The 27,769-nt window shown below is 39.7% G+C and overlaps 3 protein-coding genes and 1 pseudogene across 3 annotated transcripts; 2 read left to right on the top strand and 2 right to left on the bottom strand.

Moving 5' to 3' along the window:
* Positions 1 to 481: 481 nt before the first annotated feature.
* On the top strand, positions 482 to 922 carry LOC143855729 (putative mitochondrial protein AtMg00860). The gene has a single exon (XM_077365810.1). It carries the CDS (start codon positions 482 to 484, stop codon positions 920 to 922), a length of 441 nt encoding a protein of 146 aa, XP_077221925.1.
* Positions 923 to 9,288: 8,366 nt separating this feature from the next.
* Positions 9,289 to 11,144, top strand: LOC143856340 (rust resistance kinase Lr10-like). Its single transcript, XM_077366535.1, has 2 exons — positions 9,289 to 9,729; positions 9,812 to 11,144. The coding sequence occupies exons 1-2, from the start codon at positions 9,648 to 9,650 to the stop codon at positions 10,912 to 10,914; spliced, it is 1,185 nt and encodes a 394-aa protein (XP_077222650.1). The 5' UTR covers positions 9,289 to 9,647; the 3' UTR covers positions 10,915 to 11,144.
* A 5,425-nt stretch (positions 11,145 to 16,569) lies between these two features.
* LOC143856731 (rust resistance kinase Lr10 pseudogene) lies at positions 16,570 to 17,763 on the bottom strand (annotated as a pseudogene).
* A 158-nt stretch (positions 17,764 to 17,921) lies between these two features.
* LOC143856732 (uncharacterized) lies at positions 17,922 to 26,699 on the bottom strand. Its single transcript, XM_077367010.1, has 3 exons — positions 25,747 to 26,699; positions 18,081 to 18,113; positions 17,922 to 17,968 (listed from the first exon to the last, which is right to left on the bottom strand). Exons 1-3 carry the CDS (start codon positions 26,567 to 26,569, stop codon positions 17,922 to 17,924), a joined length of 903 nt encoding a protein of 300 aa, XP_077223125.1. The 5' UTR covers positions 26,570 to 26,699.
* Between the last annotated feature and the right edge of the window lie 1,070 nt (positions 26,700 to 27,769).

Genomic DNA, 27,769 nt, shown 5'->3' with positions numbered 1-27,769 from the left:
TTCAAAGAGGTCTTCGCCTGGTCATACGAAGATATGCCAGGATTAAGTGAGGAAATCGTCCAGCACCATATCCCTCTCTTTCCAGAAACTAAGCCGAAGAAGCAGAAGCTCAGAAAAATAAGACCTGAATGGGTCCTCAAAATCAGAGATGAAGTGATCAATCAATTGAAAACAGGATTTCTAGAGATTGTCACATATCCCGAACGGTTAGCAAACATCGTTCCAATTCCTAAGGAGGACGGAAGAATACGGTGTTGTGTTGATTTCAAAAGATCTGAACAAAACCAATTCAAAAGATGATTTCCCTTTGCCTCACATTGACATTCTGGTTGATAACACAGCAGGTCATGCTTTGCTTTCATTTAGGATGGATTTTCTAGGTACAATCAGATAAAGATGGCTCCAGAAGACAAGACCAAGACAGCATTCCCTACGCAGTAGGGAACCTATTGCTATAGGGTGACGCCGTTCGATCTCAAGGATGCCAGCGCAACCTATCAAAAGGCTGCTCTTACATGACTTGATTCACAAGGAAGTAAAGGTGTACGTCGATAATATGATCGTCAAAGCAATGACTAGAGCAGAACATGTTGAAGCCAACAAGTGTATTTTTGAAGAAACTTCAGAAAAACTATTAGGTCTCCTCGTCAACCATAGAGGGATTGAAATAGATCCTGCCAAAATCAAAGCATTCCAAGAGATGCCGTCTCCAAGAACAGAAAAAGAAATCAGAGGTTTCTTGGGAAAAGTGCAGTACTTGAGCCGCTTTATAACTCAGCTTACCAGTACATACGAACCAATTTTCAAACTTTTAAAGAAGAATTCTTCCAAGCAATCTAACCATGAATGTCAAGAAGCCTTTGAAAAGATCAAAGATTGCTTATTGTCTCTGCCAGCATTAACACTTGCAGTCGCTGGATGATATTTTCTTGTATCTTTCAACCACTGACACTTCTCTCGGATGTATGTTGACAAAAGAAGATCCTTAAAGAAGGAGAGAAATGGCAGTTTATTATCTCAGCAAGAAGATGTTGGAGTGTGAACTGAATTACACTCCGTTGGAGAAGACTTGTCTAGCATTACTTTTGGCGACTCAAAGCCTCAGACACTACTTGTTATCTCAAAAGATTCTCCTCATATCTCGAATGGATCCGTTAAAGTATCTGTTTGAAAAACCCACTCTGGTCGGCAGGACCGCTTGTTGGTTGTTGTTGTTGTTGTTAGAATTCGACATCACATACATCACTCAGAAATCTGTCAAAGGCAGCGTCATTGCAGAACATTTAGATGATACACCTACTGAAGATGCAGAGCTGAGCCATAAATTTTCAGAGAGGGGGATATGGTGTTTAGAGAATGCCGAGCTCTTGTCTTTGATCATAGGGAAAAATTTAGACCTAACTAGTCTGGCCCCTACATCGTTGATGAAATCCTGTCCAGAAAAGCCTTAAGACTTTTTGACTAAAATAGAGAAAGAATGTTAGAGCCTATCTATCTCGATCAACTCAAAAGATATTATTCACGAATATCAAATGCCTCCGTGCACCGATCAGAGCCTAAAATGACTCACCTACAAAAATAAGAAACCCTTTGAAGATGCCTTCAAGCCCCGAACTATGCGGACCTGATCCCAATCTCTTTAGGTTACGTAAGGAGCCTAATCATTTTAGGTTCGGTCACCTTTGGCAAAGACAACAGAATTCATTCGCTTCACCATATTCGATCATTTTCCCCTAGCAGAAAAGCTTCGAACTACGCGGACGTGATCCCAACCTTCCTTGGTTACACAGGCAACGTGACAAAAATTCAGGTTTGGTCACATTTGGCAAAGCCAAACTATCCAATTAGTATCCCCGCAAAAAGTCTTGAACTACACGGACATGATCCCAACCTTTTCTTGGTGTACGTAGGCAACCTGATTATCTCAGGCTCGGTCACCGTTGGCAAAACCAACAAACCTTCTTTCAAATCTCCAACAGGACAGCCTCGAACTACATGGACCTGATCCCAACCTTCCTTGGGGTACGTAGGCAGCCTGTTGAATGTAGGTTCGATCACATCCTGCAAAACATCCCAAAAATCTTCAAGACTTCACAAGCAAGTCTTCCCAATATTCAAAACAAGAAGATCTGAAGATCCGCTAGGTCAAAAATCTGAAAAGGCGACTTAGGCAAAGTTTAGGGTCATCGACCTGTAGAAATGAAGAATAAAAAATGTGTTTCTAGCAAAACTCAGGGTGCCAACGGTCTGCTAAGTTGAAAACCTGCAAAGGGCAACCTAGCTGTTGGAAAGGCATGCCTTTGAAAAGATCGAGCGAAGCACTCTTTGATCTGAAACAAAATGCATTAATACTTCGAACAATCTAAAGGGTCTTTGGACCATGATTGAAAAACTGGGGACAGGGAACACTGCCCATGAACAAATATGTTCAAACTCATCCTCTAAGGTTTGACCTACCTAAAATAAATCAAAAGCATTTGTTTCAGAAAAGTTCGAGACTCCTTCCTTTCTTCCTTACAAAAAAATTCAGGAAAAAGCAAAGCTCCTTTCCCCAGCAAAGCCATTGCCTAGCAAAGGTAATCATACGTTGACGGAAAACACACCGGACCTCTCCCCTACAAGAAGGAATCAGGGTCCAGCATGGTACTTATTGCACGGAACAAGAATATTCAGAAAAATGTATTCTCTTGTTCAAAGATTCTCAAAGTGTGTCCTCTTTCTTTCATTGCAATGAAATTGCCTTTGTTCCTTATTTTATGTCAAACTCTCTTTCTTTGGGAATGCATATACTAGGGGCATTTTGTATTATTGGTCATAGAAAGGTATGACTAATAATATAAAATGTTTGATCAAATTATCAATAAAACCACGTAAGGGGCATTTTGCATTTTTAGTTGTTCGCTAAAAATGCAAAATGTTCCATAACGTTGTCTAAAGAACTAAACTAGGGGCATTTTGTATAGATACTTGCCTAGAATGGCAACTATTTATACAAAATGTACTTTATTTCATACAGATAACAACATAAACAATTGTAGATAAGACAAATAAAATGATCCATATATCTCAATTAAATACATGTCTGATCAAACCAAAAAGAAACAAATGGATCTCATCCCAAAATCAGGGTACAAAGAAAGGAAAAAGTGCAATCACTACTCAGCCGGAGGGTCTATCGAACCCTGCTCCTGAGGATCCTGGACTGGGGCTGAGGCGGACAGCTGGCCTGCTCTTGGTTGGGAGACTGAAGGCTCCCCTGGCTCTTGAGATCCCTCAAATGATCTCTCTGCAAGGTGATGCTCAAGCGAGCTCACTGTCATCGCCACGTCAAAAAGCTCTGACACTAACGCCGGATCCACTCCAACAGTGGCAGCAACTGCTGGTCTCTCTCTCTCTCTCTCATATATGATATATCACCACCCTATGTGCATTGAGCTAAGAATCCATGAAATCTATGGCTGATTCAGTAGCAAAACAACATGTGGAGGACAAAAGGAGAATGAAATTCTCAATAGGAGGGGAACCCAACTTTCTAACACAAGATCTTCACCGTGCTGTTAGGAATCTTTCGGCAGAGCTCTATGCAAAAGACGTACATTTTCTCATGGAGCTCATACAACTCCCGTCAAAGATGTGCATCAACACACATTCAAGGAATAGCCATCACATTCTATTTCACCAGGAACCCTGGAATAAACAAACATTTAATGATGGCAAATTCACTATACTCAAAGGCATCACCTCTTGGATCCTGAAATCGGTCTCCTCCCCATAGGATCAGACTATTCAAAATCTTGAATTGCCAAAGATTTGTATATCTTTCCCCACTGAGTCTGTATAAAGCATTCTCGAGGCAATCAATGCTTTTCGAAAAGAGTCCCTTTAGCAGGACCTTGGAGGCAATACCATACCTCCTCAATCATCCCTGGTAGAGCTCACTAAATCCGAATGGATCGCCTATCATGGCAAAATTAATTCGAGGCACATGATTGCCCTGGCTTTTCCCCAGCTGAGTGTTTGAGCATCCATTCCTTGGTGAGTCTACTCCAAGCCAATCCAATGTCTTTTTTCATACAACCTACAATGGAAAGCAGAGTACTTCATAAATGTCCCTGGCAGAATTTTCCACACGACCAAACTGCTTTGAGTTCACACAACTCACCAGATCACAAGGCCCTTTCGCCTCAAATCAGTGATCATCTATCAAAGTTCTTCCATCCCCAATGGAACCTTCAAGGCAACTAAGTGCCACCCCAAGCCTCTCCAACAGTGCCCAAATATACTCTCCAAGGTCACTCCGAGACTCTCAAAAGAGTCCTCGCCCTCATAACATCTACTCAAAAGATTGATAGGCTCCGGTTTGTCTTTCACAAAGTCAACTGGTGATCTTTTTTCCAAGTAGAGTCAAGGTGGGCAAATGCCTCTCAATCATTCCCTGATAAGGACCATTGTTTGTACAATCCTACAGTCAACGGACTTATTATCCCAACCAATTTCAAAACGGTCGGCAAATGTCCACCATCCCCTTTCAGAGTCAATTCTTCGCACAGTCAGCGGGACATTGAGTCCACTACATAGCCGAACCCTCCCCTTTAGCAATGCCAACCCCGGTTCACTCTCAGCCAAGTCAAGGCAACCGAGGTACCGTTTCAGCTATATCAGCCCCTATGGTTTTCATCACTAGAATTAAGACAACATATCATCTGCAAAAGGTTGCCAGACAACCAAACATCTCTCAGAGAGTCAGGAGCCTGTCCCCACTTTCTGAAGGTTTTGTTAATAAGCATGGCCATCAAAATCAGGTCCCAGCAAAGGTACTTCGTCAATCAAATCAGGACCTGTCATCACAAATCCCATTGTTTTGACACTTATGTCCTAAGAGAGAGTCATCCGCGTCCAGTTCTGAACAGAGAACGTGCGCTCCAAAATTCTCCGACATAATGTAGCAAATCCCCAGCGGAGTCATTCGAAAATTACCTTCAAGATATCCATCTAAATCGGTGTGAGTCCCCTAAGGCATCCAACAAGTATGAGTCCCCTGAGGCATCTAAATCAGTGTGAGTCCCCTGAGGCATCCAACCAGTGTGAGTCCCCTGAGGCATCTAAATCGGTGTGAGTCCCCTTAGGCATCCAACTAGTGTGAGTCTCCTGAGGCATCTAAATCAGTGAGACTCCCTTGAGGCATCCAACCAGTGTGAGTCCCCTGAGGCATATAAATTGGTATGAGTCCCCTGAGGCATCCAACCAGTGTGAGTCCCCTGAGGCATTTAAATTGGTGTGGGTCCCCTGAGGCGTCCAGCCAATGTGAGTCCCCTGAGTCATCTAAATCGGTGTGAGTCCCCTAAGGCATCCAACAAGTATGAGTCCCTTGAGGCATCTAAATCGGTGTGAGTCTCCTGAGGCATTTAAATTGGTGTGAGTCCCCTGAGGCATCCAACCAATGTGAGTCCCCTGAGGCATCTAAATCGGTGTGAGTCCCCTGAGGCATCCAACTAGTGTGAGTCCCCTGAGGCATCCAAATCAGTGTGAGTCCCTTGAGGCATCTGTTAGATTGGTTGTAAAACCCCGAGCAAAATCGCTATACGTTGCGGAAGAATAAACCGTTCAGAACAAAAATTTTGCTCTAACCCAGGATTCCTAGGGACTAATTGATTTTATTGTGATTCAATAAATATAAATATAAATACCTCTATGTAGAAAAGAACTTGTCCGCTTGATCTACTCCTCGAAAATTCGCCGACGATCAAATCGACGCAAAACCGCAAGTTGAATCGATGGATTCTTTTTATTACGCAAAGGATCTTGTGTACAACTCTTTGTTCACTTCATAACCTGATCTAAATCATATTATATTATGAGAATATGTATTTAGATCAATGGAGCTTGGTTGGATGTTTGTCTTTGATCTAGAAAAGACAAAACTAGTTGATGGAATTGACAGAGAAGAAGAAGAGAAAGACTTTGGGGTGTCTCTACCTATTTCCAACACATGAAATTATGGAAGACCTCTTGAAAACTCCAGATATATGTCTTGTATTTATAGAGTTCTCAATTTTCATATGTACAATCCAAATTTTCTAGAGAAATCTCACAAAACAATGAAAACTGGCTACAATTGGAAGCTTCAAAAGAGCAAAGCAAGCTCCAATTGGGCAATCAAGCCACTCCCCATTATGGAAACCCATATGGGACATTCAAGGGAGCTTGGCTTGCTGCCCAACCAACCCTTGGTTGCCCCATGTGGTTCCAAGTTTTCAATTTTGGCTTTTGTTGCCTCTCTCTCTCTCTCTCTCTCTCTCTCTCTCTCTCTCTCTCTCTCTCTCTCTCTCTCTCTCTCTCTCTAATTTCACATGTGTTGCTTTAATTTGAGAAAACAAATCAAGCAATTATATTCCAAATATAATTTGAATTCCAAATTGATAATAGCACACCACATGGGGCGTGTGGCAATGGGTCCCACCTAAATTCGTCCCATGTGGGTCCACTTATCCAATTCATATTCTCGTTGCATTTCATATTTAATTCCCAAATAAATTATGCAATCCAATCCTATCCAATAGGATTAAAGCTCCAATATATTTTATGATATTCTCAAAATATCCTTATGGTTTATACTTAACCATTTTGGTATTCCCAATGTATCCCATAGTGCAAATACACTATATACATTGTGTATATCCTTTCAATGCATCCAATGCCATGAAACTAGTTCATGTAAGCAACCAAATAAATGCGGGACCTCTATCTAATAGATTATAATAGGTCAATCGAGTAGTGAGTGAGATCGTAGCAGGGATTCAACGGTAGATCCTGCTGAACTCAGAAGTGGGCCCCACTGCGATTATTGTTCCATAGCCAATGCTACAATCACATTGAGTCAGTGGCCTCCATCAAGATGTAACCCTGAAGATAACCGTGAAATCTTCATACCCCTAATCACATGAAATGTGCAAGTCCTTTCTCCAAGTCCACATCTACTGAGTTGAGTCCTACGGGGGGTGGACATCAACTACCCCCTGGGCTCACTCACGGTATACCTTTCAGTCAAACAGTGTTGGCCCACAAATGCATTTGCTAAAAACCATTTCAAAACTTATTTTGTGAAGTCCTTTTGATATACACTCAAATCCACCTAGCCAGGTATTTTTCTAGGCCTACTCCTCTGACCAAAACCGTATATGTTATCCTATAAAATAGGTGGAGAATTCCATGTCGGGTATCACTATTGACCTCGAAGGTTTGTCCAACACTCTAGTACTATCCTCTAGTGACTCCAAGAGAATCACGGTTAGATAGACCAAGAATGAGAGACTTGCCAACAGACTAATATGACCCCTCGGGTCAAAGGACATGTAAAGGGTCCTGTCTAGTTGAATAGCTCAACTATCTCATGTCCACAAGCTATTCTAATGTGATCTTGTTCAGTACGCAATCTCATTGTCGTACCCATTCTATCTTGCTTAAGGTCCACCACCCGATTGATTGAGATAAGTCACTCCACATCTCGTGCATGTTAGCAATGTGGAGATCTAAAGGATGTGAGGGGGATCCATTCCTCACCAGTCTCAGGATCGGGTTTCACACAAAAAGAGCAAAATTAAGGGTTCTAAGCCCAAAGTAAACGAACCCCTTTGGTTACTGTTCCTCCAATGACACTCGGATACATATCCCTTTTTCATCGGAAAAACAAACACGGGTTCTAGGCCTTAACCTATGTGGCAACTCTGAGTTTCTCTTTCTTGTGAAGTCCGGACTACGATCCAGAATTCGTAAGAAACGGAGATCAACTAACACTTCCAGAAAACCTGACGTGGTGATCTCCTGACGCCTAACGCGCGCCTCGAGAAAAACTGGCTTCCACAGACAATTGATTTGGCATGGGGTGCGTGGGGGGTCCAGTCAATTGCCCCTGCACTTGATTCTCACATTTTGTTTTCAAAACCTTTCCAACTTTTAGGGCTTTCGTCTTTGGGCCATGTCTTTTGTTTTAAACACACTTTGGGGCCTTTGAAGTAGATTTTCCATGAAATTCAATAGGTCCAAGGGTGGTTTTGAAAATGGTTTACAAACTAAGTTAAATATGCAAAACCACATGTGAAGTATCTCCAACACAATCTAAAAGATGTAAAGACACTAGACTTCCTTGATTGCATTGGCTTCAATGAGCTTCCTTGGGCTTTTGCATGTGATTGTGAACCTTTGGCTAGACTTGAGCATGTGACTCCTCCAACTTCTTCAGGCTCGGGCATCAATGGTACTTGTGCAAGTTGTAATCTATACTTGATTTACCTATCTAATGCACATCACTTGCAAAGAACATTATTGAACTTAATCAGTTTTGGTTTGAGGATCATCAAAATATGGGTAGGGTTGAACCCTTGGGCTAACAATAAGAGTATTGTAAGATCCCACATCAGAAAGGGAGAGAAAGTACCTAGGTTATATATGTGATCTCTCCTTCTCCCTTTGTAGACATGTTTTTAGCATCTCTAAGGGGTGGGGCCTGCGGAGTGGGTCGGGCACGGTTAGTGCTGCTAGAAAACAAACTGGGGAGGGTAGAAGACCCAGAACCAGACAATATTTAAATGGTGGGAATGGGGTATGATAAACTGGTATCAGAACCGTATCTCCAACAGTACGGTGTGCCAGCGAGGAGACATGGCCCTAATGGGGGTGGCTTGTAAGATCTCACATTGGAAAGGGAGAGAAATTTCTTGGGCTATATATGTGAGCTCTCCTTCTCCATGTGTAGATGCATTTTCAGAATCTCTAACGGGCGGGGCTCGCGGAGTGGGTCGGGCATGATTAGTGTTGCTGGAAAACAAAACTGGGGATGATGGAAGACCCAGAACTAGACAATATTTACACAGTGGGGATGGGGCGTGACAAGTACACTTAAAATAGAATTCAAGAAATAAAAATTATAGAACCCTATAATGAGCATATTTGTTGTTTTGGACTCAAGTTAACCTTTCTTTTTCATTATTGTGAGAGGAATAGTTCATATGCTCATCGACCAAGGAACATGGGATCATCCTGTTGGTCCAACATGGCGAAGTAATTCACTTATGTGATTTTAGTGGAGGTTGTTGACTTTTAAACTTATTAAAGTTTGTTTCACTTCCAAATGTAAGTGGAAATTTAATTTTTATTGCTTTTAATTGTAACTTGCAAAACTTTGAAAGGTTTAGTCTCATTGTATGGAGCTAAACATCATCTTGATCATAAAAGTTTGTAGGTGATCTAACTGTTAGGATCCTAAAAGAAGTAGATAACTTCTGGGAACTCTTTATAGTATGTGTCTGTGTGTGTGCCTAGAGAGACTATGTTTGTAGCATGCATGCATAGGTGCCTGTAAATGGCCCCCAACTTCTTACCTTGAATTGAATAACTTCTGGGAACTCTTTATAGTATGTGTCTGTGTGTATGTGTGCGCGCCTAGAGGGACTATGTTTGTAGCATGCATGCATAGGTGCCTGTAATGGCCCCCAACCTCTTACCTTGAATTTTCTTCTTAATCATTTATTTTTTTCGCTGCAGTTGTATTTGTTGTTTTGATCTTTTTTTAAAGAAAATCTAATGTTAGCAATTAAGAGCTGCTATGTTTGCTTAATTGAATGATTAGTTGAGGGATTGACTTTCATGAAATGAATGAAGACCATATGTGCAATGATTCTAACTTTCTATTGTTATTTTTTACAGGCCCATGTGAAAAGTGCATTATAATAGGTGAGGCTCTCTGCCATGTTTAAACAGTCGACAAATGTATCCTAAGAACTTCTTATTAATTTCAAAGCTATTATACGTGCAGGTGTCAACATAGGCATCTTTGTTCTCTTAGTAGCAACCCTGGTCTGCATTAAGGTCTACAATAGATGGAAATCTGATAGAAAGGAAATAGAAAACCAACTCAATGTTGAGAAGTTCTTGGAAGATTACAAATCTCTAAAGCCCACGAGATACTCTTATGCTAATTTGAAAAGGATGACCGATCAGTTCAAGGAGAAATTAAATCAAGGAGGATATGGCTCTGTGTTCAAAGGCAAGCTTCCCAATGAAGTCACTGTTGTCGTAAAGCTCCTCCAAAACTCTGGTGAAAATGGAGAAGAGTTCATTAACGAAGTGGGTACCATTGGTAGAATTCATCACGTCAATGTGGTTCGCCTTCTAGGCTTTTGTGCTAACAGATTCAGGAGAGCACTTATTTATGAATTCATGCCGAATGAATCACTTGAGAGATTCATCTTCTCGGCCAATTCTAAAGACCCATTGCTTGGTTGGGAAAAACTTCGAGATATTGCAGTTGGTGTTGCTAGAGGAATCGAATATCTACACCAGGGTTGTGAACAATGCATTCTCCAATTTGATATAAAGCCTCACAATATTTTTCTAGACCATAACTTTAATCCGAATATATCTGATTTTGGACTTGCAAAATTATGTTCAAGGGGACAAAGCATTGTATCTATGAAAGTTGCTAGAGGAACCATGGGTTACATTGCACCCGAAGTCTTCTCTCGAAACTTTGGAAATATTTCTTACAAATCGGATGTCTATAGTTTTGGAATGCTGTTGCTAGAAACGGTTGGGGGTAGAAAGAACACCGATGCAACCGTGAGAAACACTAGCAAAGTTTACTTTCCCGAATGGGTATATAATCAACTCAATCAAGGAGAAGGATTGAGACTCAGGATTGAGGAGGATGGAGATGCTGAGATTGCAAAAAAACAAACTATAGTAGCTCTATGGTGCATACAATGGCACCCAGTGGATCGCCCTTCTATGAAAAGTGTAGTCCAGATGTTGGAAGGAAGTATGGAAAGCATAATGATGCCACCAGACCCGTTTACTTCTACAGGTCCACCAAATACTAATGTAACACTACCTGAAGAAACTCAAGGTACAAAACTGTGAACCATCACTGAATTAGAATAAGTATGAAGGTGTTTTACTCTTTCCATTGAGAAAGTGTTATGATGTGTTTTGTGCGTCCTATAATTGTACACATTTTCTTCACAGCGGGAATATTTTTCTTTGAGCACTGATTACAAAGAACCATTGTAATTGATACTAGTTATCAAAGCTACATCGCAAGAATGGAGAGTAAATCATGCTAACTAGTCTTGTTAGCAAATGGTATATTATTTCTTAGGCTCTATTAGTTTTAGATTTTGGGAATTGATTTTAATTCCAAAATTGATTAGTAGACTCAAAATCCAAAATGTATATGGCTTTAGTAATTTACGATTTGTCCACATGTAAAATTTTGGCCCATGTGGCAACCCAAGACTGGGGGTGAATTAGGATTTAAAAACTTTTGTCCTCTTAGAAATGATTCAATTACAGAACCGAAGAGTAAAGAGAAGAGTTTAGAAGAAGGGTACCAATTTTATAGTGGTTCAGCCCAATTCCGGCTTACATCCACTGTCCAGAGATGTTCCCTCTCGTGGCTCCACTATCCTGGTCTTTTTACGGGTGAAGACCTAACCGTTACAAGCTTTGCCCCTCCAAGGCTTGATTGGGTGCCCTCCAAGGCTCCAACCAATCCAAGGCTTTATCCCCAAGCCTTGAGATCGAAGGTTGATGCAGTGTCCTTCTCACCAAATTACAACAAAAAGAGAAACAAAATTATCCTTGTCTAAGGAGGATTTACCAAGTATAGCTCATTACATAAACACTCAAGAAAGATTACAAGTGAAATCCTCACTAATCCCTCAAATGGTATGCAAATAATGGAACAAGGGGTTTAAACACATGTGCATAGGTGAAGGTTAATCTTAAGTGTGTAAGGGGCCATTTGGAAACATGGATTTTGAAATCTAAGATTATAAAATTCTGGTTTTAGCCTGAAATTAGTATTTGGATAGCTGAAATCCTGGATTTTAGAATCCACCATCTTGGATTTTAACTAAGAAATTCATGTTTTAGAAATCTCTCCCCTATCCTAAGATTTCTAAAACCTAGATTTAAAAACAACCACATGACGAGACGATCTTGATGCAAGCCTCTCCTAAGCTTCTTGGACTAAGGATCGGGAGAGTGATAGACACACACTCAGGCTCTCAATAATTTGGATACAGGAAAATAGATTTGTGCAAGTTCAGTAAAATGAGCGTATCCCCTTCGATATAGGTCGGAATGATCTGACTCTAAAGCCAAATTTTCAAGGACTCACAGATCTAGAACTTTGATGAAGAAAGTTTTTTCAAAAAAGCACTGCAAAGTACTCAAAAGTATGCTGGAAGTAGGATGTCCATCAAAGATTGAATTCAAGGTAAAGATAACAACTTCAATGGCTACTCTTCTAGGTTGCCAAGGAAGATAGGTAACATCAATTCTTCTAGATTGATGGTTGCAACTCTTCAAGGATGCAAACAATAAGGGAAAGCTCATACTCTTTAAGGAAGGAGTGAAACTCTTCTAGGTTTCAAGGATGAACTCTTCAAGGTTCAAGGGAAAATACACTAGGCAAATTTTCATTCAATATTCAACTAAAAAAACTTCATTACAGATGTTTGCTAGACTTTTATAGAGAAAATACAATAGAGAAGACATTCAAGCTAGCCTACTAACTATTTTAGGGACTTACAAAACTCATAAATAACTTACAAACACATTGCTAGTCAAAGTCCTACAGACATTGTCTACTAAAATGGTCATAACTTTCCAACCACTTAGTCAAATGAAGACCATAAATATCCGTTTGAGACAGAATTCAAAAATCTACAAATTCTTAGTTTACCATTTTCCATGATTATTCCATCTAAAGGTCCAAAATCGTACTTCAAAAATGACCAGAATCATTATGACGGGAATGCAACTAGATCAGGCCCGAATTGGAGTGTCCATGATCTTGGGCTGGGGCTGGCCTTTATGCTTGGTGGATTCAAGTTGAATTTGGGCCTTGTGTTGGGCTTGAATGCGGGTTGATGTTCTCACTTGCTTGGGATGGTCAATGTGGGCTTCAAATTTGTCAGCCACATGGGTGTGGGCTGCATCACATCTCCTTCTCTATCAGTCCATAGATGGGTGACAAATCAGGAAACGAGAGTAAAATTCATGGGCTTATTCTTCTCTCTCGGTGTCCCATTCACCTTTTTCCTCATAGAACAAACGACTCTGACTCATCGGACCCATCTGTATGCCCAAATCGATGTTACAAACCCAAATCGGTTCACAACAGTTTTGATCTTCTTAGAGGGAAGATCAGCCTCTTGACCCACTTCAAGGGAAGGGTCGTTCCTCCTTTCTGTGGAAAAACACAATTTTGGGGATAGATTCCTTCATTAATTTGAAAATACCCTATTACAAATTATTTATACCACTAACAAGCAAGAGACCTAATCCTATAAAACTCTTAAAGATATAACCACTAACCCTTATCCAAAGAGTCCTACTAAATCTAAAAAAAGGAACACAAAAATCTAATCCTAGGTACGTAACATTCCACCTCCCTTGAAATCAACCTTATCTTCAAGGTTAGAGATTAAGCCAATATGTGAAAAATAAAATCTTCTTGTGCATGCCATTCCGAAATTACTTTCTCTTTTCATTTCCTTTGTGCTCCTTTTCTTTTTCTCTTCGTCTTGCGATTAGTCACCATGATCTCATCGTGCCGTTCATCGTAGCTCATTGGCTGTGCTTTTTTGAAGTTACTTATATTTTGATGGACATATGGTTGTGGGTAAGAATCTTTTCGATTGCGTCAGACAGATTGAGAGCAAAATGAACGGTAGACTCTTCGACGATGGCCTTTCTTTTTTGTCTTCTTCATCTTTTCTTTTATCTAATTTATTTCTCTCTTCTTTTCTCCCATTTTTCTGTTTCTTCTTTTCTTTTTCATCACACAAGCCTTCTAGACGATCCTCTCATTGAACTCTTCATTCAACTTCTTCAAACATGGGGGCTCTTCTATCTTCACGCCAAGCGAGAGCGCTATCTTGTTCAACTTGGCATTCATGGAAGCTAGGTGCCTTTTGATCTCTAGGCTTCGATATTCATCCCGATTTCATTCTCTCACTATCAGTTGAGAAGGTAAACCCATTACTCCTTGATCGAAAGGAATTCCTATGAATCCAACACAAGTTATCGTCCCATCCTACGGATCCATTGCTCCTTCGATTTTCTTCTCCACAGTCCATATCGTGCTACTCTGATACCAATTGTTACGAACCCAAATCGGTTCACAACAATTTTGATCTTCTTAGAGGGAAGATCAGCCTCTTGACCCACTTCAAGGGAAGGGTCGTTCCTCCTTTCTGTGCAAAAACACAATTTTGGAGATAGATTTCTGCATTAATTTGAAAATAACCTGTTACAAATTATTTATACCACTAACAAGCAAGAGACCTAATCCTATAAAACTCTTAAAGATATAACCACTAACCCTTATCCAAAGAGTCCTACTAAATCTAAAAACTAACGCAAAAATCTAACCCTAGGTATGTAACAATTGACCAATCCTCTCTGGATTTTCTATCCTGTGATGGATATAAGAACTGTAATCCTAACTTAAACCAAAACCCCCTTTTGCAACAACCAACCCTCCTTTTTAGCTTTATAGAATTTAAGCCTTCTGACATCCTACTTTTTGAGGTTCTCCACTGCTAATTTTGAACCCTAACCCTAATACCATCCGCTTTCTATGCTAGAACATGAGTCTGTTTATTGTCCTTTGATTTGTTCTTTTTTAAAGTCAATGTTTCTGCTTTCCCCAAATATGAGGGTTTTACTTATACTTTTAGTTTGAATTTAGTTCCTGAATTTCTTTTCATCAGATTTATTTGGCCAGTGGGTGCAGTTTTATTTTTATTTTTGAGAGTTCACAACTGTATTTTAATAGATGATGTTAAAGATATTAAACATAAAAAATCAAAATTAGTGTTTTCGAAGTCTAGAGTTGCATCCAAACAGCCCTAAACTTAATTCTTGGAAATTGAGGGATGTTATCCAAACAGCCTATTTTAAAATCCATAATTTAGTAATCAGATTTTCTCCAATCTAAGGGGACGTTTGGATACGCGGATTTTAGAATCCGGGATTTCTTCAAAATTGTAGATGAGAGATAAGAGAAGAAGCAGACCAGCCATCATTTTCTGATTTCTTGCCCTCCTTTCCGTCGGCAAGAGAGTAGCAGGTCATCCCATATTTTCAGGTTTTAGAAATCTCAAGAAGAGGGAGAGATTTCTAAAACATAGATTTCTTACTTAAAATCCAAGAAACGCTGTCAGGACAACATACAAGAGCTTGATCATGAACCCTCTTTTACACTATTTTCAAACTAAAACCAGATTTCTAAAATCTGCGTATCCAACGTCCCTTAAGATTTTGAAGAAATATGAAATTTTATAATGTTGAAATCCAAATGGCCCCTAATGGTTTAGGGGACGAACAGAGTTTCAAACGATGGCAATTGAAGATTCACTTTCACCTTTTATTGCATCGAGTTGCGTATGTTCTCTACACTTCATACCCCATCGGAATGAACAATGAGGGAACAAATAGTGAAGGGACGAATGAAGGATATACAACGAAGCAATACAAGTGGTTGCAAAATGACTACTTTTGTTGAGGTATGATTTTAAATGCAATGAGTGATAGGTTGTTTGATCTATTCAAAAAGTACAAAATTGCTTTAGAATTATGGAATGTACTTTAGGCTAGGTATGATAATGAAGATGCCGGAAATAAATTATTTCTCATCAATAAATATATTGACTTTAAGATGGTAGATAATAAGCCAATTATTCAGCAAGTTCAAAATTTACATCAAATTGTTCAAGTCGTTGAAGCCATTGGAGAAGCAATATATGAAACCTTTCAAGTCCCAACAATAATTGGTAAACTTCCTCTTTCATGAAATGATTATAAAAAATTATTAAAATATAAATTAGATTTGCAGACATTGGAACGACTTCTCCAACATCCACAATTTGAAGAACAAGCTATAGAAAGGAATATGTTAGAGGAGAAACACAATAAAGTGGATAAAGTGAACTTACAACAAGACCGAGTTTTCCCTACGGACAAATTTGTAGGTAAAAGTTAGGGGTGTAACTCGGGTCGGGTTCAGCCTGAACCCGACGGGTGAAACCCGGAAAAAGGTCGGGTCGGGTCAGGTTGACTTTTGCTAACCCGGGTTGAGTTCGAGTCGGGTTTGGGTTGAGGATTTGACAACCTGACCCGTGTGAAACCCGATATTTTTTTATGATTTTTATTTTTTTAAGCTTAAAAACTCGGGTTGGGTCGGGTTGAACTCAGGTTTAATACGATATTGGATGAAAACAAAAATACTTAAAAAATGGAAACACAATAAAATGCATTTAAAATTTGTTGTTTACAGACAATAGTGGGGGTAAAGTTGAAAAGTTGTCAAATAGAGCGAATTTAATATGTCTAAAATGTGTTTTAAATGGAAAAACTCATGTTTAAAAATGTTTTCAGGTGTAAAAGTTTTAAACAGAGTATTAAACGGCAGTCTAATAAAATGTGTTTTCTTTTTTTTTTAAAAGTACAGTACATAAAATGGAGTTTTGCTAACTATGGTTAATAATAGACGGGACCCAAACGTTGATCCTTAGCTAAGGCGGGACGCATATTTGGGATAGCATATAAATACAACACTTTGCATGCCAAGCATTATCATTGTATATTACAAGTTCTTATCAATCCTTAATTAATTTACTATCACATGTAAGGGATTTGATTCTGTGTGATCTTGCGAAACTAACCCATATTCAGAAAGAGTTGTTAACGATCCCATGCTACCCATGTGTCCCGCATCATCTTCATTAGTCCCCCGAGTTGGAGAGGATAGAAAAGGCTTGGCTGGTATTTGTAGAAGATCCATACTTCCCTCAAGCATCTCTAACACTTTGCTCATTGAAGGACGATCTATAGGCTTCATTTGTATGCACCATAGTGCCACTATAATCAACTTTTTTGCTATTTCTTTTTCATCCTCCTCAGCGTTTCCAAATCCCATATCATTTCCTTGATTAATCTGGTCATATATCCATAATGGGAAGTAAATTTGGCTCGAATTCTCCGCCTCCGCATTCACATTCCTCCTCTTCCCTGCCATTTCCATTAGAAGCATACCAAAACTGTAGACATCAGACTTGTAAGAGACACCCCCGATATTTTTATAAAATAGTTCAGGGGCCATATATCCTAGAGTTCCTCTTACGGCCGTGACCGATACAATGCTTTCTTCCGTTGGATAAAACTTAGCTAGTCCAAAATCCGAAACTTTTGGTATATAATTTCCATCAAGAAGGATGTTGTGAGGCTTTATATCGAAATGGAGAATTCTCATGTCGCAACCTCGATGTAGATATTCGATCCCTCGTGCTATTCCTAATGTGATCTGGTACGTCCTCTCCCAACTTAAAGGGTTGGTGCTTTCTGGCTGAGGAAAAATGTATTTTTCCAAAGACCCATTTGGCATGTAGTCATAAATAAGAGCCCTTTTCGAACCCTCTGAGCAGAATCCGATGAGTTGAACCACATTGACATGATGAATCCTTCCTATGGTAGCAATTTCGTTGATGAAATCTTGCCCGTTCCCTTTTGATTTGGCCAACATCTTTACCGCAACCAGACGACCGCTTTGGAGCTTTCCTCTAAAGACAGTGCCAAAGCCTCCTTGGCCTATTTTTTCTTTGAAACCTTTAGTCATCTTCTTAATACGTGAATAAGAGTATCTTGTTGGTGTCTGATATCTATGCTTACTCAAGAACTCTTCAACAGTGGCATCCATCCAAATATGTCTGGTTCTTAACTTATGTGCCAAGAAGATAGCTAGGCAGAATACCCCAATTAATGTTCTTGCTGGTAAAAGAACTTCTCACGGAGAACCAAATACATAATATTCATTAGATTTGATAATAAAAGCACTGCTTTAATTGCAATTTAGATTGTCAAGTGATCTTACCTCTGATGGCAAACGGTATTTGCACGGGGAGAACTAGAAAAGGAGACAAAAGACAACCAAGTCATCAGGGTCAACTATAGATGGAAAAAGCTTCACACTTTCCAAAGAAATTACAAAAGAAAAGAAGGCCTTTTGAAAGCTTTACCATAAATGAGGCACTGTATAAACCGGAAGAAATCTGCATAATCCAACACATAATTTGTATAAGAATAAGAGTTGTTTTGCTATGTTAAACACACTAAACTACTGTTTTGATATATTTTATTTTAGGATTTCTTATTGGCTCTTACAATTCCCAATGAACCATCCTTAATAATGGAATGGAAAATGTTATGAACTCATTAGTGACTTGATATTTAACATAATACATGATCTTTTTCACTTTTCATGACACTAAGAATTTTCATTTACTAATTCAACAAATAATTATTTACTCAAAATCCCAACTTTTAGTAGCATCATGTGCCTAAAAGGCAAAGAATCAAGGTTTTCGAATTTTGAAGAGAGATTTTAGAATAATTTGCAAAGCTTCTATTCTATGATTAAATGCAAAAATTGAAGCATTGTAATGCTGATTTTGTGAATAAGAAGGGTGTTGGGACAGCAACAGGCTTTTGTTTCCCTCGAGTATTTTGGGTTTATCTTACTTGTTGAGTTACACCTGATTTTTCTACAACATTTTGTTGGGGGGAATTTGACGGTGGAGATGGTGAGAAAATGAAAGTAGAGATGCATCATGGCACGTAGTCACTATCCTTAATACGATATTCACCCCCACCAATAGTGTGCAAGGGGAACCATGAATTTGCCTCCAAGATACAATTGAGCATGATGAATCTTCACCCTCTTTTGATGACGTATAGCACTAAACAGCAACAAACCCCGAATCACCCTTGGATTGGTAAGTATTTGAAATAGTTTTTTGAGAATAACAATACACTAGAGAGAAGAGGGTAAAAACGAATTTGGAAAGGGCTTCATGAGAGTGAAAGTTGCTTTGGAATTTCTCAAATCCAAAATCTCCACTTGTATTTTCGGATTCTCTACAAAATGGTGCGTTTCTGATCATTTGATAGAACTTATGATGCCTTTTTCATATTGAATTGAACCTTTTCGTGGCACCTGATCGTGGCGGGCTGCTTATTTGATCGTTAGATTACACTAGATCGCGATTCTATGGTCTAGGATTGTCCTGGGGTGACTATTAGCTTGAGTAAAACATCCATCCTCTCCCATAACAACTAGATTGTCAAGCCACGGCTCGGATCGCAGTTGATTGGCCTTTGATCATTAGGACGCGACTAGTCGCGATTCGACGATTCACATTGAACACGCATGGACACTAGCAGTTACCCGCAATCCTTCATTCCAGATGACACCTGATTGAGCACTAGCCATTGGAAACATCCGAGCACGATCCTATGGTCTATTTCACAACCGGTCGAGATCAACATCCGATCACACCGACCTAGATCAACGGCTCGGATCCTATGGTCTATATCACAGCCGGTCGGGATGGCAAACAGTATTTGCAAGGGGAGAACTAGAAAAGGAGACAAAAGACAACGAAGTCATCAGGGTCAACTATAGATGGAAAAAGCTTCACACTTTTCAAAGAAAATTACAAAAGAAAAGAAGGCCTTTTGAAAGCTTTACCATAAATGAGGCATTGTATATACCCAATGAGCAGTACAGCAAATGAACCGTCCTTAATAATGGAATGAAAAATGTTATGAGCTCATTAGTGACTTAATATTTAACATAATACATGACCTTTTCCACTTTTCAAGACACTAAGAATTTTTATGTACTAATTTCAACAAATAATTATTTACTCAAAATCCCAACTTTTAGTAGGATAGGTACGTCATGTGCCTAAAAGGCATAAAATCAAGGTTTGGGAATTTTGAAGAGAGATTTTAGAATAATTTGCAAAGCTTCTACTCTATGATTAAATGCAAAAAATTGAAGCATTGTAATGCTGATTTTGTTAATAAGAAGGGTGTTGGGACAACAAGAGGCTTTTGTTTCCCTTGAGTATTTAGGGTTTATCTTAGTTGTTGAGTTACACTTGATTTTTTTACAACATTTCGTTGGGGGGAATTTGACGGTGGAGATGGTGAGAAAATGAAAGGAGAGATGCTTCAAGGCACGTAGTTGGGTGTCCTTAATACGATATTCACTACCACCAATAGTGTGCAAAGGGAATCACAAATTCGCCTCCAAGATACAATGGAGCCTGGTAAATCTTCACCCTCTTTTGACGTTTTGCACTAAACAGCAACAAACCCCAAATCACCCTTGGATTGGTAAGTATTTGAAATAGTTTTTCGAGAATAACAATACACTAGAGAGAAGAGGGTAAAAACGAATTTGGAAAAGGCTTAATGAGAGTGAAAGTTGCTTTGGAATTTCTCTAATCCAAAATCTCCACTTGTATTTTCGGATTCTCTATAAAATGGTGCATTTCTGATCATTTTATAGACCTCATGGTGCCTTTTCATATTGAATTGAACCTTTTGGTGGCACTTGATCATGATTGGCTGTTTATTTGATCGTTAGGTCACACTAGATTGCGACTCTATGGTCTAGATCAATCCTGAAGTGACTATTGGCTTGAGTAAAACATTTGTCCTCCCGCAAAACAGCTAGATCGTCAAGCCACGGTTCGGAACCCAGTTCATTGGCCTTTGATCATTATCCAACGATTCACATTGCACACGAATGGACACTAGCCGTTACCCGCAATCCTACATTCTAGATCACACCTGATTGAGCACTAGCCATTGGACACATCAGAGCGCAATCCTATGGTCTATATCACAGCTGGTCGGGATCAACATCCGATCACACCAACCTAGATCAACGGCTCAGATCAAATCTGGAAAAATCTGACAATTCACAGCGCCCAATCAGAAACTAGCCATTACCCACGATCCTACATTCCAGATCTCACCCGATCAAGCACTAGTCATGACGGAGGACACTAGGTTACTAATATTTTGGTTTTATCCTTTTAGAAATTAGGTCATTAGTTTCTTGATTTGTATTAGTTTCTTGATTTGTTAGGATTTTATTTGCTCGTTTGGATCACTGGAATTAGGAATTGGAATCAACATAACATTCCATTCCTATTCCACTTGAACCTATAAAGGGAACCTGATTCCAATTATAATGTTTGGTTAAACATTAGAGCTCAAAGGAATGAATGAAGACTCCACTGCTTTGAAGTAAAGAAGAGATCATAGAAGCAGAAAATTAGAAAAAACTGACCGAAGGATCCAAAGGGAGCGCTGGTGCAGAGAAATCAGCCAGCGATTTCTAGGATTTCGATGCAGAAAACTTATCATTTTTTCTCACTTTGCTTTCTTCTTTCATTTTATTCTTCAAACCCCATTTACAGTTATCTGTAATCAACCCGGCTATTGTCGAATCAGTAGAACATCAAATCGTGCCTTTTACGTTTTCTCCTCATTCTCTTCCTCTCAACGAAAAAACAGGGGTCACTTCACCTTCTAGGAAAAACAAGAGCGGCTCAAAATCCAAAGAAATCAATGCCTTAAGACATTATTAATCCAGTCTCCTTCCTTTACACATAAATTGAGATTTGATGGGGATTTTAATGGTTTTTCTAATGAGAATTATCTTAAATTGAGATGTGGACTGGCAGGTTGAAATTCCCGCTGGGCTCAAGAAGTCCATTCTGAATTAAAGGAAATGGCTTTGTGGGATTGTTGGTGCAGATGTCGTGGAAACAACCAGGCTTATCTATGGAGGGAATGTAAATGGAGGGAAAGTAAATGGAGGAAACTGTAAAGAACTGGAAGCAATGTTGACGGGTTTTCATGTCCGCAGAGCTTCTCTGAAGGCAGAATTTGAAAAATTTATCAAGTCTGCTACAGTGAAGAAGACTGCTAAGAGTGTAATCAGGTTCCACTTTTGATTTGGACTCTACACATAAATTGAGATTTGATGAGGATTTTAATGGTTTTTCTAGACATAATGAGAATTATCTTAAAGCAAAACTAAAGGAGCAATGAAACGAACCACAAAAGCTTGTCTCTAATATACCAGACCAAGGAACTAAAGTAAACAAAAAAAGTGCCAGGCGAGAGATATATATATATGAGGAATAAGAGTGTGCGGTCGACCGCACCTAAGCTTAGGTGCGGTCGAGGGCCTAAACACATGGGTCCCACACTTTTTGTAGTGATCAAAACCATTCATTTGCAAGGCCCCATCATAGATAGGGTGTGTACAAAAAATCAGCTCCATTGGATCATCCAAACCCTCTAAAAGTGGAGGGCAAAAATTGGCAGATTTGTGGCAAACGGTGTCTGTCCATTTTGCCCTCCACTTTTGGATGGGTTAGGATGATCCTATGGAGCTGATTTACCTAAGCTTGGTGCGGTCGAGCGCACACTCTTATTCCTCTATCTATATATATATATATAGCATGAGAACTGAATGAAGAAAGCAAAGCTCCATTGTACGTGCATTTATTTATGTGAGTCTTGAACGGATTTGCTTTCCATTGTGCTTTTATTTATGTGAGACTTGAAGGGATCCATATTGGTCAAGAAAAGTGAAACCGGTGAACGCTGATTCTTTAGTATTTTGAGGAAGAAGGGATGCACAGGATCGTGCGGAGAAAAAGTAAAAAGGCAGAATTTCCGCCCAAAAGTGAAGAAGAGGGTTACCGACTACCTTTTTGACAGGTTTTTTAACACTTTTAATCTGGTCCGCTCATGGCAAGGAATCCTTTTCTCTTGGGTCGTGACGCAGGTGAAACGGCCTCTTTTCCAAAATGGGGTTTGTTATTGCAGAGAGAGTGAGAGAGAGATTTGCTTGGGAGTCAGAATACCACCTCCTTCGGTGGGTAACGTGTTCTGTTGAATATTCCCGATTTATTTCCGCCCCGGAGTCCCCATTCCATTAATGAGACGGAACCAAACGCCAGAATAGGCGGTGAGGGATTAAGATGCCGTTTCTTATTTCCCATTCTAACAATCCAAACGGGCCTAAGTGTAGTACGATTGCACCTCAAATTATAGGTGCTTTCTTTTTGTGGTAGGATTTTAGGGCTTTCTTTTAAGAGAAGTTTACTAAGTTAGGGATTGCCTTTCTTTATATAAGACATTGTAAACTATAGTTTTTAATAAATCATGAAATAATATTAAAGACGTTTTGTCTCTCTATTTCTCTCTTCTTCTCTTTTCTTTCCTAGTGGATTCTAGGGTTCTTGTTCTTCCTAGTAGATTGTAGGATAATTTTCGGATCGGATCGTACGCTTCGGGTACGATTCCTGTTTGATCCGATGCGTTAGTTAGTATCAGAGTGAGGCTTATCCTCGGATTGGACCCGCTTGCGTCCACGATCAAACCACCACTAATCAAGAAGTCCGGATTTATGATGCGGATTTTCCATGGTCCATCTTTTATCTTTGAGGTAAGTTCTCTTTTCCGTTAATTTTACCTATCTTTCCTCCAAAATACCTCGTGATCTTTTAGCTGCCCAACTTCTCTAAACCCATCTCCAAAACCTTTTTTTAAATCAACCTTTCACCTTTTTCTAGACACAGCTGCCTGTCAACCTCAACAAAAAAAATACCAACCTTTTGGTTTATTTGGGCCCTAATAGCGACCTTCTCAAAATTTCCTAATTCTCAGCCCCATATTTCTGTCCCTAAACCCCTTTCCTCGGCCACTCCCTGCGCCACCTTCCTTTTCTATACCAACCATCTGCATATAGTTTGAGCCACAGTTTTCTTGTGAATCAAAAAAGGGCGCTGATATTTTCCCCCCTTGGAGGCTATATGACCCCCCTTATGACGGACTACCTCTAAACGTTAGACTTTAACGTATATGTCATGTTTCCCACCATTTGACCGGTGTCTCTCTACACAATAGGAACAGATGGTGGGCCCATCTTTGGGCCCATCTTTGAACAACATAGGCCCTGCCCATACTTTTTAAAATGAACGCCACACCATAGGATGATCCAAACCGTCCATTTGATGGGCCACAACATAAATAGGTTGCGTCCCAAAATATCATTTTCCATATGCTAATCCTAGCCCTCTGATCTAAATAGAAACTACATATTATGCAACCTCTGTAAATTGTAGGGTTGCAATCATCCTATGAAAATGATTTTTGGGGCACATCCTATTTAAATTGTGGCCCATCAAATGGATGGTTTGGATCATCCTATGAAGTTGGTTGTACAGTAACATTAAAGCCCAATCGTAAGAAAATGATGTGTACCGTCCAGACCGTAGGATGATCCAAGCCGTTCATTTGATGGGCCATAACGTAAATGGGTTGTGCCCCCAAAATCAATTGCATAGGATGATCTCAACCCTCCAATCCATAGAGGTTTCCATAATAAGCAGTTTCTCTTTATATCCGAGAGCTAGGATCATCATATGGAAATGGTTTTTTAGGACACAACCTATTTGCGATGTGGCCTATCAAATGGACGGCTTGGATCATCCTATTGTGTGGGCCATAGTTCATTTTGATAAAACTAGATGGAGATTGCGAGAGAGAGAGAGAGAGAGAGAGAGAGAGAGAGAGAGAGAGAGAGAGTAAGCGGTTATCTAGTCCCCAGTTTTTATAGATACCAATTTATTTTGTAAATTATGAGTTGTACGCTTGGCCACAAAGTAGAATGATCCAAACCGTCCATTTGAATTTTAAAAGTTTGTCTTATTTAATTACAAAACTGTCACCTTAAACTCTCCCTTAAACCTTGTTTTTGTTCATTTCGTCTGTCTCCGCCCATTACTTCACCGTTATTAAGAAATTATTTTGCCGTTAACATCATCGTTGATGTCCCGGTTAAAGTCGTGATTTACCAACCGGCGCCAAAATTACTTTACCATCAAGTTCACCGTTATTTTGTATTGTGACCGACGGGATGCAACCTCTCACATCTGTAACGTCTAGAAAATGGCTCTTTCTCTAATGCGTGTTTAAGGGGTCTCATAATAGACTTAAAGGGTGCATTGAACAGAATTTTTTGCTCTATAAAAAGAGAGATTAATCGACGTTTTGTGTACCAACTGATTGTGAAAAACCGAACAGAAACCCTTATGTTTTTATTTTTTTGTTCTCTGTTAACAATGTCATTTTGCTTTCTTCTTCATCTTTCAACTTTGCATATTGTGTTGGGCAATCAGAGTTTTCGTGTGGTTCGATTCTCTTCAAACGTGATCGACGGGCGGGCTGTTGTATCCTGGGGTGATTGTGGCTAGAAATCTGCTGCACCGGAATGAGATTCCGCAGAGGCGTAAATTCGTAAATTCACTCGTAAAGAGAGAGACATAGTCAGTGCCTCATCTCCAGCATCGAAAAGGTTACCCTAACTCATCTATTTTCTGTTTTTCACATAAATCAGATACGCCATATTTATAATTCGGAGGAAATATCTTCAACAATATTTAGCAGTTAAAACCCTTCAAATAAGTTTGTAGTACTCACAATTAGAGGAATGAAATAGCATTATTCTATGATCAATACATGTACTAAGATCAGTCCACTGTCCATCCCAAAAGGCTTTTTGCAGCTGGTCTGTCACACTTCATACCAGCCACCTCGTGAATGAAGAGAAAACCTGTTGTCTCAATTCACGATGTACCAGCCACCTCGTAAATGAAGACAGAACCTGTTGTTTCAATTCACGATGTGGCTGGTGCGACAGACCAGCCATGAAAAGCTTTTTGCGACGGACCTTAGTTATAATTTGAAGGAAATATCATCAACAATATTTAGCAGTTAAAACTCTTCAAATAAGTTTCGAGTACTCACAATGAGAGGAATGAAATTCAATGTACTCAGATTTGTCCATGCATCTATTCAGATCTGTCCACGGTCCCAGACCTGTCCACGGTCCCAGACCTCCCCACGGTCCCAACTTGTAAGCATCATAGTCAAAAGAGTATGTCATACTATTGTGTAATGCGAAGGGATTCATCCATCTGAGATAATCCTTCCAAGAAACATGAAACGAATATCCCCAAGAGAGCTCAAAACCCATCAGCAACAGGTCGTGAATCTTAGAATAGTTATGTTCTTGAGTTCCGGGCAATAATTTAAGGACAGGGACATTCATTAGAAGCTTGCAGGACGTATCGAGATCAGATATTTTCATTTTCTGATCCGTGATGACATACAAATAATCATGAGTAATGGAGCTATTAAAGCATGTAGTAGCTCTATACAAACTGCTGGTCATCGGAACTGAACAGTTCACGAATGAAAAAAGAGGCCACCAATAATCGTCTATCACCAGAGACCAGTAACTGTAATCGTCATCTTGCTTCCATGAATGGCGAGGGAGAGAAGAGCAGTTGTCTCTTTGTAGACCGGGATCGACGACTCGGATGACCTGCCTCTCGTAAGAAATTTCTTCAACATAATATTCGTTGGACATGAGATGCAAAACGGTTCGATTGTTTTCGCAAGACAGCTCGAAGTGGATTTCACCGCAGTCGTCAGCGTCGGTGTTTAAGCGAAGTGGGTAGGTGATGTCTTGGAGAGTTCCACAGGAAGAATGGCAATCATGTCTCCCAGCATTGCAACAACCTAGAAAAAAGAAGATAGCAAAAAGAGAGGCTAATCTGCTCTTCATGGCTAGAGATGAGAAGGAAATGAGGGTGGGCCTTTGTATCTATAGAAGAAGAACAGGATGCTGAGAAAGACTTAGACTTTAATGTTTTTTGCATAGTATTTTCCTACCCAGCAGAGGCTAGTCAACGAGAAGGGCGTCATGAAGCGATAAGGATATTGTTATGGTGAGAAGTGAGAAGTGAGAAGTGAGAAGTGAGAACAATAAGTAGAAATTGGAAAGAGAGGAAGCTCTCCTTTATAAGATGGGACTTTTCAGCAGATTTTGTCTTCATTTGTGATGTGGCCGCTGTCAGATGCAACTGGCAATCTACGAACTGTCTTATGGGATGGACGCTAGCAAATCCCTCATAAGATATTATCTATTGAAGGGGCTTGTGGGTGCTGGAGAACCACACATTCATTTTAGGACAACTCTATAGATAGGGCTTGTGGAGTTGTGGGTGCTGGAGAACCACACATTCATTTTATGACAAGTCAAGTCGTGGCTATGAGAATTTAAGTCCGCGGCACACGTAATAGACGCCTCCAAACATAATTTTTCTTAGTATGATAACAAATCCGCACCCCATGTAGGATTATTCGCGCCCAATATGACGGGATTTAACGTCAAAAAGCGTTAAAATCTGCCACAATTAAAGTTGCCGGGGTGCGAAATATCCCACGGGGGGTGCAAATTTATCATCTCCGTTTTTCTTATCCTGAGTCAAGTCAAGTCGTCTCAAACTTAGCTATGACAAATCTAACACCCAGTAAATTGCTCAGAACCTTCCTCTCTTTTACACAAACCCTTGGTGGGGTCCAACAACGAATGGATTACATCTTTCCATTAGGCGGTGTTAGAATTTTAGTGCTCCGAAATTTGTGGTTGCAACTCGGATCGGGTTGGGTCGGCACCCGACCTGACCTGAGCTCAACCCGACCCAACCTGAGTTTTAAGCATGGTTTGAAATTCCGGTTTTGGACCCCACCGAAATCAAAATTTAGGACGAAATTTCAAAATTTCAGCCGAAATTCAGCGAAACAAGAAAACTACTATTTTAATGGATATAAAATTTCGGTCCAAATTTCAGTAAAATATTTAATTAATTAAAAAAACAGATTTTTGGTTGAAATTTCGGTCGAAATTTAAAACCATGGTTTTAAGCTTAAAAAAATCACAGAAAACTGTCAGGTTTTACTCGGGTCGGGTTGCAAAACCCTA

Source organism: Tasmannia lanceolata, unplaced genomic scaffold, assembly GCF_043159265.1.
Source record: "Tasmannia lanceolata isolate RefF3 unplaced genomic scaffold, GAP_Taslan_0.1 ptg000023l, whole genome shotgun sequence".
Lineage (NCBI taxonomy): Eukaryota > Viridiplantae > Streptophyta > Magnoliopsida > Canellales > Winteraceae > Tasmannia > Tasmannia lanceolata.
The sequence above is the reverse complement of the archived record's forward strand: the minus strand, read 5'-3'. Positions and strand labels throughout refer to the sequence as shown.